Source organism: Manis javanica, chromosome 6 (genome assembly GCF_040802235.1).
Source record: "Manis javanica isolate MJ-LG chromosome 6, MJ_LKY, whole genome shotgun sequence".
Taxonomy (NCBI): domain Eukaryota; kingdom Metazoa; phylum Chordata; class Mammalia; order Pholidota; family Manidae; genus Manis; species Manis javanica.
Window position 1 is genome coordinate 23463545 of NC_133161.1, and position 22079 is coordinate 23485623.

General features: G+C 36.9%; 1 protein-coding gene across 4 annotated transcripts in view; it reads left to right on the plus strand.

Moving 5' to 3' along the window:
* The first annotated feature begins 10729 nt into the window (after nt 1-10729).
* Nucleotides 10730-22079, plus strand: part of ZNF800 (zinc finger protein 800) — a 51553-nt gene continuing 40203 nt past the window's right edge. For 3 of the 4 annotated variants that reach the window (XM_037023447.2, XM_073238490.1, XM_037023448.2), the window contains exons 1-3: nt 10921-11061; nt 11550-11668; nt 16948-17043. In XM_037023447.2, the coding sequence (XP_036879342.1) occupies nt 11608-11668; nt 16948-17043 (157 nt within the window). In that variant the 5' untranslated portion in view covers nt 10921-11061; nt 11550-11607. Of the gene's footprint in view, nt 10871-10920; nt 11062-11549; nt 11669-16947; nt 17044-22079 lie in introns of those variants that run through there. The other variant, XM_073238491.1, reaches the window with a different exon arrangement.

Sequence of the window (22079 nt, forward strand, 5' to 3'; positions counted from 1 at the left end):
CATACTAAGTACAAAGGTTTCTAATCCTGAGCCAGACTGGACTACCTATCTGAAAACAGCAAAGTGCCAGCTGATTACTTTTCATAAGTGATTTGTGATTATTCAAGTAATTATGTCTCTTAATGAATCATATTTTATGCAAATTAATTTGTGAATGTAAATTAATCATAGCAAAGAACATTCTCATATATTATGTATATATTCATACTAACTCCAGAAATATAAGCAGTAATGTACTTTTGGCAGAGATACAGTTTCTCAAATGTAAATTGAGTATTTCTGTCAGTAATCAGGATTTTTTTGCTGAATGTTTGGCAGAAGGAAAATGTTTTTTCTTTTTCCTTTTTTTTATTATTTTGGCATTTTTAATTAGAAATTAAATTAATGAAAGCAAATGCATAAAACCAGTACATTTCATATAATCTGTGAGGAGACAACAATTGTATTAGACTGTAAGTTCCATGAGAGCAGAGATCATGTTTTTTTTGTGGGTTTTTTTTTTTTTGCTATTTGTCATCATTTCTTCTAATCTCTAGCACTCTTATTGGAATAAAGTAGGTGCTCAATAAACTCATTACATGAATGAATCAAAGTACTCTGATTCCATATTTGATATTTATAGAGGATAAACTAATGATGCCTGATCCCAGTGCTGGAATTAATAGGTCAAGTCATTGGTTTGTGTCTCAGTTTATGAAAGTAGCCAGTGGGTAAAATGTATCTTCTAACTTTGAATTAGAAGAGGCAAGAAAATAGAAGTCTGATTTTTTATTGCATGGTTCACATGAGGACAGTTTGTTCAGATTTACTATATTTTGAATGATATGAGTTCAGAGGCAGGAAGATTTGGTTCAATTACCAATCATTTTTGCATCATGTCAGGGTTGGAAATAACTTCAAAGTCATCATTTAAAATCCAGCCTTCCATCTAAAGCTTGAACTTCCTTTACAATATTTCTGCTCAGGGCCTAGCCAAAGTTTGAACATTTCAAAGGGATAGGAAATGTGCTATCTCCGGTGGTCATGTATTTTATTTTAGAACAATTTGTTTAGAAAATTCTTTATCCTGTTGCATTGAAATTAGCCTTCCTGAGCTTCTCACACCAAGCAAACATGAGTATATAGAATACTCTTCCATCTAACACCCCGTATATATTTGAAATATTTGCTGGCTAGGCTAAATGTCCCCACTTAGTATGAACACTGTGTAGACATGATTTCAAGTCTTTTCTCTTTTCTGATCACTGTCCCAAGTGAATGTGCCTCTGTTTGTTTACATCTCTTTTAAAGTTTGGTGTCCAGACAGAACCTAGTATTTTAGGTATGGTTTATGTGCTGTTACTATGCTCTTGCCAAATACTGGAATTGTAGCTAGCCGGAAATGTCCCAGACATTCTTCCTGGGAATGTAGTGACAATTCCTATGAGCCTGCAACAACCTTTCTGTCTCTCTCATGTGTCAGAGCTACAGCATTTTTGATTGGGGAAAGTGATTCCTTCCTAGGTCACATAAAAAACAATGGGAGAGAATATGTATCTCCTTTCATCTCCATGCTCAGCAAACCCATGAAGGCTAAAATAAAGCTTGTTAATGTTTTTGCTTTGCTTATAAGTGAGCTAATGAATGTAAAGTGCCTAGCCTGGTGTCTACTTCAGAGTAATGATTCAACAAATCTTAGTTACCATTTCCTTTCCCCTCACCACCTCTTTATATATTTTCTCAGAACTTTCTCCTCATCTTTTCAATACAGGATGACATAAGGATGAACAAGTAGATTATATTTTCTGCAGACTCCTTGAATTCCCAGAAGACATGAGTTCTTTGTTTTCTTGAAGTGATATTCTGAGACATATGATACACAAATGTCTCCAGTCTTGTGAATAAAATATAGTGCTTAGTGCAATGATCTTTAGAAATTAATTTTATTAATTTAGTTGATTTGTGCATTATTTTGCACCTTCATTCATCTGGCTGTGTTGTGTGTTTAAAATGAGCTTCTTAAAACTAGAAAGACCAAAATTAAAAAATGCGGCATTTCAATTAGATCTCTCATTTTATGAAAGTAATTCCCTTATTGTATTACAGTTCTCAGTTTTATAAGCGATTAAGAGAACTAATGTTGATGGGGGCATTTTTGGATATCCTATAGCAATTGTTCCTTTTTAATGAATTTCTGAGAAATTTTAAAGTAACACTGTTCCCATAAATGAAGCTGCCATTCCTGACGGTGTTGGCATACTGTCTCTTCTGGGAATAAAATGATTAGACACACACTTTTTCAAAGGTATTTATTTTAGAAGAGAGAGTAATAGTATACGTAGTTACTCCTCCATGAAGTAAGTACTAAAAAGAAAGTGTCATTCTGTGGCATTGAAGACAGTGATATTAATTCTGTCATCTTGGTGTTACTGGTTGATTCAGTACTGCCCACCAACAGAGGTCTTGCCAAGAATCTTGACACTGGATCCAGTGGGGTTTTCTCCTAACTAGAACCTACTCTGAGTGGAAAGAGTAATTCTCTTATGCTCTTTTTCAAAATTCTCATCAGTCTAACTGATTTACTCCATATATGACAATTAGCAACACTGAAATTGCTTTATTAAGTCTGTTGATTGTCAATATCTGATGACCTAGCAAGCTTCCTGACTTTATATACCTTCTACCCTCATATGCTCTGATGCTAGAGATTTCTCAGGTTCAAGATTAAGAACTTCCATTTGAAAAAATTAGAAAGTTTAAATGGGAAAAATTAATGCCAATTTAAGACTAAAAAAAGTGATCATTTTATAGAAATTATTTAAAATCTCAGATAAATGTAAGTCCAAACACCCATCATTTACTTAAAATGTTCCATTAATACAGTATTTCATTGCAGGTTATGGTCTGGTGCATAGTAGTCTATGTGGTCAACTGGAATTAATATCTGAGAGACAAGTATGGATTTTTACCTCTGGTCTCAGTAACCATAAGTTAACACTTTCTTTTTCTGATACTTTGTCATTAGAGATGAGGCATCATCTCACTTTTCCTCAGAGGGTTTTGGATTTGGTAGTCCAGATAAAGATGCTAATGAAGCCAGAGTTGTATAAAAAAGCTAAACTTCATTCTGTCCCACAGTCTTGAACAGCAGCCTTATTCTCAGTCTTGCAAATAACCTGCTTGGCCATAAGGAGGAGCAGTTGGGTGAATGAATGAAAAACTCTGAATACCTTTTTAATGATATGATGTCAAATATTAATGATTACCTGTCCAAATTGAACCATATGGCATTTACAACTTAGAATTTAGGATTAATTACCCTGCTAATATACAACAACAGATAATTTATTAGTCAGCTGTCCTTAAGAAATAGGTCTTAGCAACATTGTAATATTTACTTGGGAAAAACAACACATTATTATTCATCAGCTATGGTTATCACTTCTTTCATTAAAATGAGTTGAAAAACTGATGCTGCAAACAAACCCTCCCCCTGATGCTTTGTGTATAGTGACCTTGTGAGTCCATGGTTTCAGTCTTCTCTCTTGTGCCTGTCTTATGTGATTATCATGAAATAATATTTTTTTACATGCCACTATTATTAGATTGGGAGCACCTCAATAATTAGTAGACTAGAAATTCCAAAAAGGTAATCCTAAACTATTCATGGATGTATTCCTAGTACCTAATGTATAGGCACTAAGTTTTTGTTGACTAAAGGGAAGAAACCACCTCTTACTGGGTATTCTCAGTTTGGTGGGATGTTTGGAATATAATAGATACTCAGTAACTGTTGGTCGAATACATTTACCAATAATAAATTAGCACCTAGGGTAATTACAAACTTTTTTTTCCTAACTTCATATAAGAGTTAACCAAAACATACTGTCCAGTTACATAATTGATCATTAGCTTCTAATTATCAGATTAGAATTATAGATTCAATCCAGTTAATTTTTACTCTTTTACTTTTGCTTTGATAATTTATAAAACCTAAGTAGAATTATTAAGATCACTAAGTAAAAGAAGTCTGCAATAAAACCACTGTTATCTCTTCACAAATTGCTCATTCATAACAAAACTATACAGTGGAGAAACTGAATAACCCCTTAAACCAGCAATCAAGGTTAATATCAAACATACATCACATGCCTCTGGATGTGAATTCTGAGAAAGGTACCACATCAGTTACGCTGTAATCATTCCATAAATGTAAAAATGTGAAATCTCAATCTAGTCATGAAGAAACATCAGACAAATCCAAACTGACTCATTCTGGCCTGTGTTTATCAAAATGCATATGTATATGCATATGGAAAGAGAGAGGGAATGCAAATATGACAAAATATTAAAAATTAGTGAATCTGGGGAAAGGGAGTATGTGTATTATTTGTATTGCAATTTGTACCTAAATTTAAAATTATTTCAAAATTCAAAGTAAAAAGAAAAACCCTCAAAGAAAAACAAAACCAAAATCATGATGGGTTTACATGATAAATGCTTAGTAGTTGCAAGTGTTCAGCTATGGTATATATTCTACAGCATTACTAATTCTATACAGTAATTGTCTCTTTAATTGTCTTAGTATGGTTGTTCTTTACATTGAAAATGAATGTCCTATTGGGCCAAGGGCTTATCAAACCAAATTACTAAAATTGATTTTACCCACTAGAGTTTTTCTTACTTTTTTTGTGTTTATTGCAAATTCATTCATTCAAGCCTATCCAGTAACTTTTAATGGTTGCCTATTAGGTGCCAGGTAGCTTGCTAGATGATAGCAAAACAAAGAAGATGAAAGTTATGGTATGTGTTCTTGATGTGGTGCCTTTCTCAGAATTCAGACTAATGGGAGAGTCAGACATTTAATCAGAATGATGTACTACATGATCAGGAAGACAGAGCAATTTGTTCTTGGGAGGTAGTTTCACAGGAGTAACATCTGAAGTGGGTCTTGAAGGATGAGTAAGAGTTTTCCAGGGGGAGGAGAAGGGCATTTCCAGGCATGAGAAGCATGTGCAAAAGCACAAGCGTCAACAAGTTCAATAATCATTTCTAATTTTATGTCAGATATAGTTCAGAGGTATTAAAACCTATGTCAGCTACTTAAAAAATTTTTTCACTGTGAAATTTTAGACATTCATAAGAGTAAAAAATGTAAAACTTAAACTCTCCACTTACTGAATTATTACAGAGCAAATATACATGTAATGATCACTGAGGTCAAAATCTATAAAATGGCCAGTAACCCCAAAACTGGCACCCCCTCATCCAGTATGACTTCCCACCCTCTCCTTTCTCCAAAGGTAACCATTCTTCTATTATTTTAATAGTTGCTTCAACAAAGAGATACACAGTATCATCTTTCTCTTAAATTCCCTTGTGTCCCACATCCCCTCCCCTCCATCTAACTACTTCTTGCTCTTTTGAATTCTGCAAAGGGTAAGAAACCCAGTGTGTTTGGAGCATAAAGTTGGGAAGTTGTAGGAGGGCCATGTATAATAAGTTCTTATTCTTATTATACCTGTAATGTATTCCAGGTTCTGCTGGCTGCTTTGTTAATCGATTTCTTACCACACTGAAAGTAGCATGCAGCTGAGGAAATTGAGGCTCAAGAGAGGTTTTTACTTGCATAGAGACACGAACTCATGAGTGATGGAAATAGGACTAGTTTCTGACTCTAAAACACATGTTCTTTTCAGGTTTCTTAAGATTTGACTTCTTCATGTGGAAAATTGGCAGTCAACAGGGAATTTAAATTGGGAATAGTGTGGAATAATGGAGTGAGGGAGAGAGAGGTGGTAGGGATACCATGTAGGTAGTATTGCAATGGTTCAGAGATGATGTTTAGGACTAGAAGATTGATGGTGCATATGTAGGGAGGAAACTCTATTTCCCAGACATTTCTGCAGTATAACCAATTGTTTATGGTACTAGGTTAGATACAGGGAATAAGTGAGAAGCCTTGTATACAGGTAACTTTCAGTACTTTGCATCTGGGCACATGCTCTTTTCTATGACTCCAAGGCCTCTACTTTGAAAGCCTGAATGGATAACAACTCTGTGGATTAAAATTAGGAAGAGGAAGAACAGGTTTGCTGAGAAGGTAAGTTCAGTTTCGGTCCTGTTAATTTTGAGACACCTGGGGAAATTCAGATGCTCTGTTTCATCGGTAGAAATAGAGTTTAGAGGCTCCTGGGACAGGTCTGAGCTGGAGATAAAATTTTAGGATTGATCAGAGTAGATGTACCTTGAGGCATAGGACCTGGACTCGACAGACCTATGTTTAAATATGAACTCAAGACACTAGTTATGTGTTGCCCTATGTGTAAATCAATATATCTAACCTAGAATCTTTGTAAGGATTCAGTGAAAACTAGAAATACTGAACACTGAGTTCAGTAAGTGGCAAAATTATCATTAGCTTTTATTACTAGATTACAATACAGGTTTTTTATGAAGAAACTCCACCCTAACAAAAAGTAAAAAAATAGAATTCACTGAAATACTCTTTGAAATGCATTTGAATGGAAAACTTGTAAGGTGTGCTTTGGTGCCCAAATGGCAGCAGGGTACATGGCTGTGCCACCTGGCCAGCAAGACCTAAGTGTGCTCTGCACCAAGAATGGGAGACTCAAGTCCATGCCGTGGGTTTCCTAGCAGGCAACTTACCTTCAGAGCAGCAACCCAGGTACAGCCTACTCCCTGTTCTCCTTAAAAATAGGAATTTTAGGGAAAGCATTGTCTTCTGTTTTCATATTATGTTGCCTGCACAATATTTAGGTATTAATTTCTAAATAGTTGGCAATAGATCAACATTTAATGTTTGTTCTTTTAAATCATTTTTTTTCCATGGCCTTTTCTAATCTCACAGCTTCTATTTTGGCCCATAATTTGATATGACATAATTCTAAATGTAATTATTTGTGTGTAAAATGCCGTATCATAATGAAAGCTAGCAAAATCTGAACAAAAGTATATAGGTCTTTATATGAACTATAATTGCTTCTGCTTGATGTTAAGTTTTTATGATATGTTTTAGTGGGATCTATTTAAAACAGATGGGAAAATCTTAGAGTAACAAAGTGATGAGAAAAAGTTCAGTGAGAAAAGCTAAGGTATCATCAAAGTTTATCTACACAAAGCCACCAATTTGATCCAATTAGTTTAAAGAATAAGTTTGACTAGTTTTCCTGTTTTGCTGTTCTTAAAGGCACCAGCAGGCACTAAAGACAAAAAATCAGCAGCTTTAATTAGCTACTATCATTCTTGAAATAATTATATATTGCGATAGACTGTAAGCAAAGATTATCACAATAATTCCTCCCATTCCTGCATGTATATCCCTTGGAAATGGGACTTTGCTACTTCTCCCATCAAGAAGAGGAATCTATCTCCCCACTTCCTGAAACTGAGCTGGTCTTTCAACTTACTTTGACTAATAGAATGTGTTAGAAATGATGCCATATAATTTTTGCTTTGAGAGGTCTTGGAGCTTTCGTTTTTGTACCCACTTGGCATGCTGCCACCAATTTAAGATACCCAGGCTAGTCTTGAGGGTAAAAGGCTATAGGGAGAGAGAAAGGGTTCCTGCCAATAGTCAACACCAATTACCATTCATGAGTGAGCCCAGTCAAGCTGTCAGATGCCATAGCAGCTACATGCATGATTCTGGACAAGGCCAGTCCAAATCACTGATTTATGGAATTGAGAATATAGAATTCTGTGTGTGCATACATATGGTAGAATTCTCCTGTCTTGAAGATGAGAATAATTTTAAACTCTAAGAGGGTCTTAGGTTAATCATTACCATGTATTTCCAAATTTTAAGGATAAAAAAGTTTCTTAAAGTTGTAATGATGTGTCACTTAGGTTGCTGTAGTGAACAATGAAAGAGAAGCAGATAATTTTTTGTGATGGTTTGTATACAGTATTTTCAGAGATAGGACAATTCTAGGTGATTTCCAAAGTCTCTTTAATTTCTAGAGTTCGGTGAAATTTCAGTTTAATCCTTGTGTTTTTAGTAACTCCACTTCATGAACTTGTACATAGCATTTTTGTATCTTTTACAACTGGCATCATCTACTGACTCATCGTTCACATATGATGTGACCAAAAACAGCTATGATATATTGTAGGTAACAAAGTACAGGCAATACAGCATAATGGCTAATGAGTTCGAGAGCCATACGGCCTGGTACAAATGCTGGCTCAGTTGCTTATTAGCTGTGACTTTAATGAGTTGTTTAAACTATCTTTGCTTCAGTTTCTCCATCTGTTGAATGGAAAGATAACAAAACCCCACTGGATTGTCGATAGGATTAAATGAGTTGATATTTGAGCTTAAACCTATTTCTCAATAAACATCAGACAGTATTGTTATGTTGTAGAACGGAATGGTCTAAGTCCTAGTTCTCTTACTATGTGACCTTCAGCAAATCCATTAACCTCTCTCGGATTGTTTTCTCAACTATAAAAAGTAAGGTTTGGTAGATAATTTTCATGGTTTCTTTTCATTTTTAAAATCCTGATTCTCTGTTTGAGATATATCTATCTATATCTATATAGATCTATCTATCTATCTATCTATCTATCTATCTATCTATCTATCTATCTATCTATCTATCTATCTATCTATCTTTATAACCCAAATCTATTATTCTGCTAGCTTTTTGGAGCACTTTCCACATATTTTAAAAGCCAAGCTGCTCCCAAGTATCCTCAAATGGAAGAACTTTGAAACTGAATTTTACTACAGTGCTTGATATGTTTTTTCTGTTTGTACATTCCAATCTTGTCTATAATTCTAATTTTTCAAAGATGGTCTAAAACTTATTAGTAAGCAGTTTTGAGAACCGTCTAATAATGACCAGCTTTAAGTATCAATAATGCTGCATTTACTCAAGAACATTTTTTACTCCCATCTGGTCAGTAACCATAACTCACATTACTGAAGCAATCCCTTTCCAGATTTATGAAAAGTTAAGATTGTGTATTGTTTAACCCATGATAAATATGTTTATTAAGTAAATGTAGAAAAAGGCCCTCCAAAATTTTTCACTTCGTTTTACTAAAAATCTCGTTTAATAAAAATCACCTATAATTCGACTTCTAAGGTGTTACATGAAGAATTTTTTTTTTGCTTAAGCATATTGCATACATACATTCAAAATGTGATTTTTATTGGCTGCATAACAAATACCATCATGGGGATGTATCATTATGAATTGTGACATTTCATTACATTTTAGTTGGATGTCGTGTGATGCTTCTTGACAATGAGATAAACGATCATACTACTATGTGACTAGTGTGTAGAATGTACAGTACATGAAATTCCTTTTAAAAAGTTGATCATTTTCTATCCTTTTCCTGTCATTCCTATAATCAAGTTGCTACAATCCCTCAAGACCTATGCAAATGCTCCCTTTAATACTTTCACAATAAAAAATTTATCATTTACTTGACGTACTATATAGACTTTCCTTTGAACTTTGAAAACAGATTTCAGTCACTCTTTTGCTCTTGCAAAATACTAAACTTTGCTGGCAGTTTGTTAGACAGCTGCGACGGGTTTCAGTGAATCACTGGGGGCGCTTTTTCTACTTAAAAAATTTCCTTATCGACAGTGGGCACATAGTTGTTTCTTGATCAAGAATTCCGTTCTAGGAGTTGAGGAGAGAGCGGAGGTGGCGGCTCTCTTGGCCCCTAGAAGCGGCACACGGGGTTGGTTAAGCTGGCAGAGGGCTGCGAGGTTCCGGGATTTTCCAAGCAGGGTGCGGGCGCCGAAGAGGGGGGTAAAGGGCGTACTGCCCATGTGAACCACCTTCACTTTCAGGTTCCAAAAGTGGATCGCCGTGGAATCAATACTGATCTCCTACCATTAGATTTTTTCCTCCAAAGGACTGAGAGGCACACTTCGCAAATTGTTGGGCAAGAAAAGCAAAAAACTCCCCCCAAAGTTCGACTTTTACCACTTATAAATGTGCTGACAACCTTTTCGGGATCACCACTGCTTACGGCTTGCATATTTGCCAAGCCTCTTCCTACAGTCCATCCTCGGGCTTTTCCACCCTCCCCGTTTCAGTTCCACGGAAAGGAGAGAAGCGACGGCAACAGTTTGGTTGCGGAGCACTCCGTCTCCAGGCGCGAAGAACGCACCATGCGCCTCACACCTCTCGGCGCGCGCGGCCGGCGGCTTTGGCTCTCCGTCCGCCGGCGGGAGGGCGTTCGGACGAGAGGCAGGCCCGGGACTCCGGCCGCGGCCCCAGCGCCACCCGCCAAGGCTCCCTCCCCCGCGCGGCCGCGACGTCGCCTCCCCACAGCCCGGGCGCCCAGCCGGGCGCATGCGCGCGGCGCTCCCGGGCGTGCCGGCCACACTCCCCCCACCCACTCCGAGAGCTTGTCACTTCCTGCCCTCGCCCCATCTCCGTCCGGGGTCAGTCAGTCGCTCCCTGTCGCTGCGGGCAGTCTCTGCTTCCCCCTTCCTACCCGCTCCGCGGCGGTTGTTCAGGCTTTTCGGGGAGTGGGAGACAGAGAAAGAGAGAGACTGACTTAATAAAGTTTCCTGAAACAACAACTCCTGCCAAAAAAGGCCCAAGGAGGGGGGAAGTGCCCATTCTTCCCCGCGCCTCTCCAAAAGCCTGAGGGACCGTTGCAGGTGGAGTGGTGCTGGGGGAGCCGGGCTCCGGCGGCAGCCGTTGCCCCGGCGAGGGGAGCCTCAGGTGCTGCCCGCTCCCGTTCGGGCTCCTTCGGTGGCGGCGGCGGCCAGGGCTGCTGCTGCCGGGCGGTTCCTCCTGTCAACTGCCTGCACCAGCGCGCCGCCCGCCCGCCCAGCTCCACAGCGGGGAGGGACGCCGTGCGCCGCCGCAGCCTCGGACCGCGGAGGAACGTGGTGAGCTGTGGCGCTTCCGCGTCGGCGCCGGTGGGGACTCTTTCGGAGCGCGTTGGGCCCGAACCTCAGTTCCTTACGCGCGGGGCGCCGACGCTGCGCCAGGTGGGCCCGCCGCTGCCTCCCGCGCCAGGCTGTCCCCGCGGCCGCCTGGCCTTCCTTCCGCCTGCTGGCCGGCCCGCCCTTGGAGTTAAGTAAGTTGGGCGCACTTGGTTGTTGGGACCGGGGCTGTGCCGGGGAGACCCCAACGCACGTGCGTGGCGGGAGGGCAAGGCGCGGGCCGGCCCCCGGCGGGAGCCGCACCTCTGCTGCCCCTGCCGCTGCGCCCTTCGCCCCACCGGCCCGCGGGCCCCGGCGGCGTCGGCCGTGCCCGCCGTGCTCCGCGCCTCCGTCTCCGCGCGCGCCCTTCCCGGACGGCGAGGCCGCCGCCGCCCGCGCTGTGGGCCAGGCCCTCGTTCGGCGTTGCGCGCCCGAGGCTGCGTTTCCGGGTAGGGCGATGAACCTGTGCGGGAGTTTGGGCTGGAGAAGACATAGTGCATTTTTTTTTCTTTTTTCGACTCAAGAGGACGGTGCGGGTTCGTGGAGGGAAAGAGGGCGGGTGAAGGGAACGCATCTGGAAAATACAGCCGGAGCCCCCCCAGGAAGTTCAGGGTGAGTGACGGGTTTGTGCTTCTTTCAACAGCCAAGCCGCAATGAAGAGCTTCTTACACTGAAAGGAAAGTAGGTCGCGCCCACTGAAAATGCCTTTAAGGGACAAATACTGTCAGACTGACCACCATCATCACGGATGCTGTGAACCAGGTATACCCCTTTCTCTAGTTAGTTTTGTCCTCTGTCAGTGGCCCTCTGCCTTCTCTTTCCTTTGGTTTTCTTTATCTTCTGCCCAAGAAGTCATTCCTAAGTAAGCAGGCTATAATTTGCCCCAGCATAAAACTAGTTATGAAGCTAAAAGCTTGTACAAACAAGAGGTCTCCTCTGCTTGATTCCTAAAAATAAAGTACAGCAAGTGTCACCTTAAATCTTTTCCACGAGATCACTCAGTTCCTTTTCCTTCTCTTTCGAGGCAGCCTGCAGTTAGTAGGCCTCAAACTTTGCCAGTGTTTAAAACTGAAGAGAGAGGAAAAAAAGTAGGTAGTAACATTATTAGTATTGATATTGGTGGAAGCTGTTTCTTTTAAACTTTTAAAGTTTCTCATGCATTTTTATCAGAGGATAGCACTTAAAGTCTAAAAATGAGTATGTTTGAGCTGATAAAAGTTTGTTGAACTCAACTTGTTGAGAGAATCAGGTTTTGCTAAGTACAACCTTTTTAAAAAAATTCCTTGGACAGACCTTGTATTGCAAAATGAAAGCAGCCACTAAATCAGATTATTTAGATAGAATAAGTATTTTTGAGATAGTTTATTCAGTGGAACTTTAGTTGAATTTATGATGTGAAAAAGTTGCTTTTTGGGGTCTTAGAAAGCTTTGAAAAATGTGCTATATAAATTATTGATAGGTTTTCTGCTTATTAGAAATTTGATGGCTTTTGTCACAAACATTTAGGAGTATGACCTAAAAGGAAATCATTGAATACATATGGTCAGTAAACCAAATAAAGGCTGTTCTGTTCTAGTTCTAATAGTTATCATTATTTTTGGCTTAAAAGTCTTTAGGACTTTTATGCTTTTGCATGCTTTTTGTTGGTGTTATTTTAACTGTAATAATGTACTTGGTTTTATCACAGAGTTCATTTTAACTACCTTTATGATTAATGGAAAGACAATGGCAGTAGTAAAGGGAAAGAACTTCCATTTTCAGAAAACTTTGGTACAAATGAGAATACAGTTTGTGCTGTGACCCCACTGATTTGCTGAAAATCAGTAATAACTCACCACAGCTAATAAAACAGGCAGTCCGAGGATGGGATCCACTTTGTGTTCGACTGCCTTCAACCTAGCTCACTTTCAGCAGCGTTTCATCCTGCATGTTTCCTGCATTTGAATTGAAGCTACATCACTTCTGTTTTACCTAATGTTGATTGGAGTTTTGAAGTAGAAGGCTTGTGAATGCCTTTTTTACTTGTGTTCCTCTGACCTTTTATTCGTTTTTTTCTGAGAACAATTTTAAGTAATATAAGCTGAATTAGCTAATGTTATTTTATTATAACTTATCTAGGCAAAGCTTGGTGGTTCATTTGTTTGACAAATTTTAATTGAGCACCTGTTATTTGCTAGGTCCTGTCTAAGGCAAGGGGGATATAGGTGGTGAACAAAACAGGTCATTCCCTCATAGAAATTTTAAGTGGAAAAGATGAACATAAACAATTAACAAGATAATTTGTGGCCATGCCTTTTTTAGTGTTTTCTGATAAAGTTTTCTAGGGACTTTAATGTCTTTTTAAAGATGCTCTCAGAGTTGAACTTTTTAATATACATTGCAACTCTTTTGCTTTTTTCTCCCTCATTAACAAGAAATCATGTAAGTTGGATTCATTTAAAAATTTCAGTTTTCTTCTACCAGAAACTTTACATGCAGTTTATTTTTCAGACTACCAGTCAAAAGTAGTTAGAGTTTTTTCACTTAAGTAGAATTAAACACTTCCTGAGGATTTAGTTCAGTGGAAAGCTAGAAGTTTTTTCACTTACCAGTTAGTTAATTGTCATTATTTCAGAGGAAGGTGTGTGCTGAACAGGAAGGTGTTTCTAGTACTGAGAGGAATATGTTAATGTGTTAATGGTGTGTTAGTTTTTAAAAGAGGATAATCTTAAATGGAAGAAGGTGACCAGATGTTTGAGAAATTCGTTTAATGGGCTCTCCTGAAAGGGCTGTCCTTTTTTGAAGTGTGAACAGTGGATGAGTCTCTAAATGAATGCAGTGTATTTTTGAAGAGGCCTTGATAAAATGGGCCAATTTGTACTGAAAGATGGTGCTATAAGCCTGTCTGTATATGTAAGGTACTGTCTTAGTTATATAATAACAGTATTTTTCATTATAGAAATTTTCAAACATTGAAAAGTAGAGAGAATGGTATAAGAAACCTGATGTAACCATCACAGAACTCCATCAGTTAGCAATACGTCAACAATTTCTTTTCATCTGTATTCTTTTCTCCCCACAATTCTCTTTTCCACCCTCCTACTGCTCCCCAATCCTCTGTTATTTGAAAGCAAATCCCAGATATCATAAGTAGACGAATCATGTAAGGGGCTTGTTTTAAGGGTGGAGAGACTTTTGAAAAAGTAGGGTTTTTATTCTGGCAAGTGTGTTCTTGGATGTCAATTTTTGAGGGTTTGGGTTTTTGGTTGGAGGGAGATGGTATTTTTATCCTAAATGGTTATATAAACTGATCTTGGGAGGGATGGTAGGATATGTAAGAGGAAGTTTTATAGATACTAATATATAAAGCTTTTTAGGATTGAGAGTATGTTTTCAAATGAAGGAAGCGTAGTTTTCTTACAATGGGAAATACACAGATGTATATACCAAGTGGATGCATAACTAAGCCAAACCTGAGCTTATTTTGAATGGTGTCTTAGGATGTATATACGTTCTAGCAGTAGTGGTGGTCTGAAGGTGGTGGGTAACAGTGTGCTCTAGCTTTAAAGGCCGACGCTCTCATGTGGAAGTGGAAGCTGGTATATTATAGGAAGTTTTCTGGGGCCTGTACCTAAGTGAAGAAAGGCAACTCTAAGGAGATGTTTGCATTTTTGACCATAGACCCTTCCTTATTCATTACCATTTATTCATTTTCCCTTTCTAGAATTCTTGCCCTGTATAGAGGCAGACCTTGAAGCTTTTAGTTCTTTACAATTGTACAGTTTCCATCTTCTCTTTTTGTAAACAAGTCATCCATTGTTATAATGTACAAATACTGAAAAGAGATCCATCTAATCCAAATAAATGGCATCATCAGTCTATTTACAAATTTCTGCTGTAGTTTCTCTGAGGGGTTTAATTCTCTTAGATTTTGGAAAAGATCTTTCCATTTTTTGGTGTCAGGAAAGCAATCGATTTGTACATGATGATAATGATGGTGGTGATAGAACTTTTATTGAGCACTTACTGTTTCCCAGGTTCTGTTTTAACCAGTTTACCTGTATCAGCTCATTTAATCCTCACATAACTCTATGATTTAGGTACTTTGATTATCCCCATTTTAAATAGGAGAAAAGATATCAGAGAGTTAACTTGACACAGTTGTATCTAGTGAGTGGTGGAAAAAGAATTTCAACACAATCAGTCCAGGTCTAGAATCTTACGTTCTTAATTGCTGCAGGTAGTGCTAATGTCAGATGTTCTTAATTCATCTAAAATACTCATAAAATGTCTCTGAAAATTGGGAAAACCATTTAATGAAATTACTTGGTCTTGAGACATAGTTCCTCCCAGTTGTGTGCATTGAGCACAAAATTTGAAGCCTAAAAGAGAATCTGAGGCTGTGTTGATACAGCACAGCCTGGTTTTAGCCCCCTTATCAGAAAGCTGAATGCTGCCCAAACCCAGGCCCTGAAGTAGTAGCAGCACCTGTTACTGAAGTGTAACCCTCCTGACCTCCCCACACTAAGTAGGTGATCTTAGGGTGAGAGGGGAATCTTTGAATAAACTTCATAGCATATTGAAAAAAGAGATTTAAAGTGGCTGGTTTTTCTCCACCACAACCATTTATCTCTTTCTATTTGATAAATGGTCGAAAAACTCAAGTTTTCCTTTTCAGTTACCTTGTTTCATATTACTGTAATCTAATTTATTATTATTTATACTGCTAATCTGAGAATTTTGGAAAGCAGGGATTATATAGGCTTCTGTATATGAAAATGAAAATTTTTATTTTTAAATGGAAATATTATTTTTGCTTACTATGAAAATGTGTTCTTTCTAGAATGCACACTTCTAAAAGCCCAGGCTCTGAAGCACTAGTGAAGTGTGAGGCAGAAAAAGTGAAAATTACCCCTATAAACGTACACTGACAGAAACTTTGTTACGTTGGTATCCCATCAGACTTTTTATCATTTGTACATACCACATATAGGTTAACTTTATTTCTTCCTGTATCTATTGATATATATTAATATAAGTGAGATCATATTCTGTAAGTCTAACCTATTTTTGTTGCTTAACAGTCTTACTGATATCCTTTGTTGTCAGTACATGTAGATCTAGCTCATGTTTTCTAACAGTCAGGGGAGATTCTGCTGTATGGATATTTTATAGCTAATTTAGTCTGGTTCCTAGTGCAGGATTTTGAAGTTGTTTGAAATTCTCTCAATTATTTGTAGTGCTGCAGTGAACATTCTTGAACATCTGTCATTGTGCACTTGACCAGTTCTTTCCTTAGGTAGTGGTTTTTGAGTTTGTTCTTATAATTGCCCAGAGAACTGTTTTAGATTATGCAGAGAGTTTAGGAATGGTTCATGAGGTGTGGCTAGGCAATCACTGACTTAGAATTTCGGTTAGATATAGTGGTTCCTCTTCAAGGGGAATAAAAATGCACGCATGGCAAATATGAACTAAATAATACCAAAATATTAATATCTTTGCATTTGATGCCAATATGTAGCTTTAAGAAGCTTTAGTTTAGCCTTGAATTGAGAATAATTTTAGTTATTTTTTTCCCATTATTTTGTTTTGCCTTACAAAGATGATGATGAAGTACAGTTGACCCTTGGACAACACAGGTTTGAACTGTGTGGGTTCACTTACATGTAAATGCTTTTCAATAAATATATTGGAAATATTTTGGAGATTTGTGACAATTTGAGAAAATATTCCTTTTCTCTAGTTTATTGTGAGAATACAGTCTGTAATACATGTAAGTACAAAGTACGTGCAAATTGACTGTTAGGCTTCCATAAGACAGTAGGCCATTCATTAGTAGTTAAGTTTTTGGGGAATCAAAAGTTATACCCAGATTTTCCATTGTGTATGGGGGGCATGGGGTGTTGGTGTCCCTAATTGTTGTTCAAGGGTCAACTGTGAATACAAACAAGTGTTGTTAGCATTAACATGATTATAGCAAACCATTGTTTTACATCAATAGTAAATGATTTAAATAACCCTTTTTTTGTGGGGATTGGGGTGGGTGTTTGTCTTCCATGTAGTTTATGTCCTGGAACCTGGAGATGCTCCTTTGTTACAGCAACCACTACAGACATCCAAATCTGGTATTCAACAAATAATTGAGTGCTTTCGATCAGGTATGAATGTTTCAGGATGTATTTTTCAATCTTCATACAGTAGTTAAAAACTACCTAGGAACTCTTAGAAATATTAAAAAAAAAATTAAAATGTATACTTTGGGTTTCTTTATAGAATCTTTTTAATTGTCATATCTAAAAAAAAGTGTTTCAATAAATACTGACTTGATCTAGACACTTTCTCAATACTATATATTATGTATTAATTTAAAAATAAACTCAGTATGGTTTAAAGAATTATGTCATGTGGTTACTTACTAGTAAAGTGCCTCTTCCTCTTAAAGATTCATTGTTAATTTTTGGTACGATCTTTGTAAACTCTCAAAGTGCAGTAGTAAATTATACTGGGTTTTTATAAGCTTTGGCAGAGTAGGCAATTTACTCACAATATCTGAGATGTCACTTGTTCTAGGTTAATTACTTTATCATCTCTGTTTGTGTTACTCACCTTCTCCTCCCTAACCCTGGGGTTTCTGAAATTGCAATATCTTTTAAAGTCCCAAAATAGAATAGACTTATTCTAGCCCTGATATCTTAAGAAAATTACATTTGTTTTGCTTTACTTTCCATAAGATTATTATAACTGGATATATAATATTTGTGTACTTGTAATCTAGTACTTTAAAATATGTGTTGCTTACTACTTTTAAATGATTGAGAACTGTAAGAACTATTTGGTTAGCACTAAGATCTTAGGTTGCTGTGATTCTTATGATACACGTATTCACCTCGTACACATTTAGCTTCTCTGACATTGCAGACTATTGAGTCAAATATGAACAAGCAAACACATATGAATGATGGACACTTAAAGGATTAGAATATCTTTTGTTATTACTTTAAAACTTGCTATCTTAATGAAAAATTTCTGAGTTTCAAAGGAAAAGATAATTTATATGCAGCTACTTCTTTTATATTGATAAATTTTTTGAGGTGCTTGTTTTTAAATCATTGTAAAGGGAATAGCATATAGTTGCTTTATTTTAGGATTCTGAAAAACAGATGTTCCTTAATCTAAAATAAAATGATTTTTATTTCTGACTCTTTAAGATCCATATATTAGACCTTTTATCTATAGTCCTCATGGCATTTTTTAAATACATAATTCAATAAGTCTTGAGTATATGCCTATGCTTATGTTGGATGTATGACCTATTTTAGATTGTTGTTTGTTGTTTTTTACTTTTGGTAATTGCCTTGGTTAACAGAAGTAACTGATAGGTCAAATTTTCCTATGATAAATATGGTTAAAATTTTAGTTATTCAGGACAGTATTTAAATATATCTCTAGCACAGCAGAGGAATGGTTAGTTTGTAGTAAGTTTCTGTTAGCACTTCTGGTGTAGAGACAAAAATTCTTTGTTCTTTCTCAATCATGGAAATGAAGGTAATAGCTTTTCACATTTAGTGATATTCCTTGCTATAGGTTTCTTTTTTAAAATTCATAACTTGAAATTAGTAAGGTTATTTTATACTGCTTTAGTTTATTATAGTGTTCTTTGTTTAAGAAGTTATAGCTTGGTAATTCATAAATGCTTTGTCTTGTTAAAAAAATACCTTTTCTACAAGGTCCTGTACCCCAAATCTTTGTTTCTTTAACTTTGGAAGGTGAATATTTAAAAATGAAGTTCTTATTATACTGTGGACATATGTTCGTTGTGTTTGCCATTTCTTTACTGTCTAAACTAAAGAAAAGGGACTGTGAAATGGGTAATATGTTCTTTTTTAAATGTCCCCAGAAGATTCGTCTTCTGAGTTATTTAGGCAAATTCTGAAAATACTATAGTTTTTAAGTACCCAATAATTTAAATTAGAGGTGCTTTAGAAATATGCTGAATGGTTCAAAGCAACATTTTAGATTAAAAAGGGGTATCTTTTATTTCATTAATGTGTCTCATAATAAACAATTTCAATTTCCTTAAGATAGTAATCTCTTATATACCTGAATAATCTTAAGTCTACTAAGGTAGTTCTTTAGCATTGAGGTATTCAAGCACTGGCTAACAGAAACCTTTGGAGGATGGGATGGAAGTTTGGGCCACATGACTTAGGGACTAAGATCCCTTCTCACTCTGAGACTCCTGAAAGTTCCTCCTAGTCCCATTTTACTGCCAAGCATGCTTTCAGTGACTCATCTCTTTCTAGGTTCTTTCCATTACAGCTGGTCACACATATTGCATTTAAAGAACTATCCTGGTAATGTTTTTTATCTGACAGATATTTGAAAATAGAACTTGGAAGTTCACAGAGGCTTAAGTCAGGATGGGCAGTAGTAATGTGTTACGATATCTAACTTTATCTTCAAGCTCAGATAGTTCTCTTCAGCTACTGTATCATCCCCATTTAAATGACACCTTCTCTTGCTTACACTGGGTTGTTTGTGACTTGGTAGTACTTCCTACCCAAGCTGGAAGTTCATAAAAAGCTGAGGAAGGAGTTGACTCAATTTTTAGGGCCACCAGCACCATGTATGCTCTACTGACTGACCAGTTTTGACCCATTGTTTTTGTGTCACATTTCAGCTTTTATTTTAGACTCTTTTACTGGCTTTAAATGACAAATTCTTACTAACTTCTGATATCTCTTTATTTCTGGCTGCTTGATTTGTAAATCAATTTGAATATATTTTTCTTTTTGGAGTAACATATACTTGTCATTAAAAAAAAAATAGTGAGTACAAAAGGATAACAAAAATACAAAAATAAGTCTCTGCTAAGGCAACCACTGCCAAATGGTTGGTGTGCTTTTTTCCAGAGACTCTCTATACATAAACAAGTATATATCCCTCCTTTTCTCTCCGTTACAAATGGTAGCTGACTCTGCACACTGTTATGTACCTTTGCCTTTTTAATAGTTCATCCCACTGTTGTTTGACATATGTGCATAGATGGATGCCTCATTTAGAAGGCTGCCTGTTTTCCCCTCAACCTACAGTTTTCTACTCTGTAATCCCTGATGGTTCGGTGACTTGAGACCTGCTGTTTGCTCTGATTTGCTGGCCTCTGGTACTACCTTGACTACATCTTGCCCTTTGCTGGAGTCTTCTTTGTTGTGTTAGTCTTTCTTTCTGTGAGTTGGTGTCTTCAAATTTTGCTCATTTCCACTAACTTAAATTTCCACTAATTTAATTTTGCTTCCTTCTTAACTTCCCAAACTGAAACAAAATTTTAAATAACAAAAAAAATGTGTATTTCCATGAGATGTTTATTAAAATTGATTTCATTGAGCTTAATATTCCTTTTTTAGTCCCTTAGTCTTCTGGTAGAGGCAGAGGAGCTGTGGAATGCATCAAGGTTAGAAACAGAAAAAAGGAGAGAAGAGAATGATAATCATTTTGTCTGGTATTAAAACTGGTCTTTAATATGAAGTTGACATTTTTTTTTATTCTTGTGTATAATATTATAAAAAATAATATATAATATTGTAGAGAAAATTGTACTTGTAGAATATACTACTATTATGTGCAAGGAACAATATCTTTTTTGAATCTTAGGGAAGAATAAATTGTAGTGAAAAATGAGAGTTAGCTTTGTGTTTTGTTTGCTGCTGTCATTATCTTCCTAAGTTTGGGTTTGTTCATTTAGCTTCTTAAAAGAAGTCTTTTGTTTGTTTGTTTGTTTAAAGCAGCATTAATTGCAATTAGTGTAAGCTGTGACTGAATGCTGATGCCTCAGTCCTGATTCTGTAAGCAAAATCTTAGGGTGGAAGTATGATTTATTGGGATATGTAAGAGAGTGACATATTATATGATGGATTTTGTGGGGTTTTGGTTATTACATAGCAACTGTAGGAAATTTTAAATTGGACTAAATATTTTTTGGATAAATAAAAATGTAAATTGTTCATTTGATTTGTTCTTCTATGTGTCATGTCATCTGGGGCCATGTTCTAGGAGAGCCACCATTTATATTAGTCTGGGAATTTCTCAAGGGCACAGATCATATCCCTCACTTTCATGTCTCCAGTCTGTAACATTATAACTGGCATTTAATAGGTGTTCAATAAATGTTACACTAAACTAAGATTCATCAAGTGGTACTAAAATAATTTTATTCTACTTTTAAATGTGTTGTATGTGGCAGTGTTTCATAATTAACTTAGTAACTTTTTTTTTTTTTTTTACCATCCCTGTAGGTAGGTGATGGTTTTAAGGTAACAGTGTCAATTTTTTTAAGTTGTCTTGCTTTTTATGTGTAAGTACTTATGTTAAGGGATGATCAATTCAAAATTTCCTTTGATTGGGTCGTGGAACTCAGGAGATCTGAAAGGCGTTACAGATTTGCTTACAACATTGGGATGGTACTGTGGTTAAACAGTCATCCTAAAAAAGACTGAGTTCATGTGTGAGTTGACAATACAGCAAGCAGTATACCATTTAAAAGTGATTACTGCCACTTCTTAAAATGGTCATTGACCAATATACAGTATATTAGGGAAAAAAATGAAGGCTTATCTTTGTCTAGCACAGAAGAGTTAGAATTAGTGTTATGTCATGTAAAATGACTGCTATCCAACCTAATGTAAAATTGAATACTGACTCCTTTTGAAAAAATCTATTTAACATTTTTATCATTACATACAATATATTTGGCATTAAGGAACAGCACAAGATAAACCCTTGATGAAGCGCTTTTTATTGAGTACCTGTTACATGTTCTGAAATATTTACTAATTAGTTAATTTCCAGGCATCTAAAGCCTTCCCCTTTGGATGGCTGGTGATCTACATAAGCAGTAAGTAGTGATTTCTAAGATATTAAAAGCCTATGGGAAGAAAGAGAGTCATAAACATAGGAAAAAGAATAATTAGGAATAAAACCGCATGCCTCTGTCTTTCTCAGGGTCAAGAGCTATGGGAGAACTTTGTTGTTATCCAGATGACCATGTTTGTTGTTTCACGTGGCAGGAAGTTTTAGGCATAGTTGATTGGCTGTGTCTAATTGTTAGTGAGCAAAACAGTCAGAAAATGGTAGCTGATTAGAACAAAGCCATTATGTTCCCATGAGAAAAACAACAAAACCTTAAACAGTGACTGAA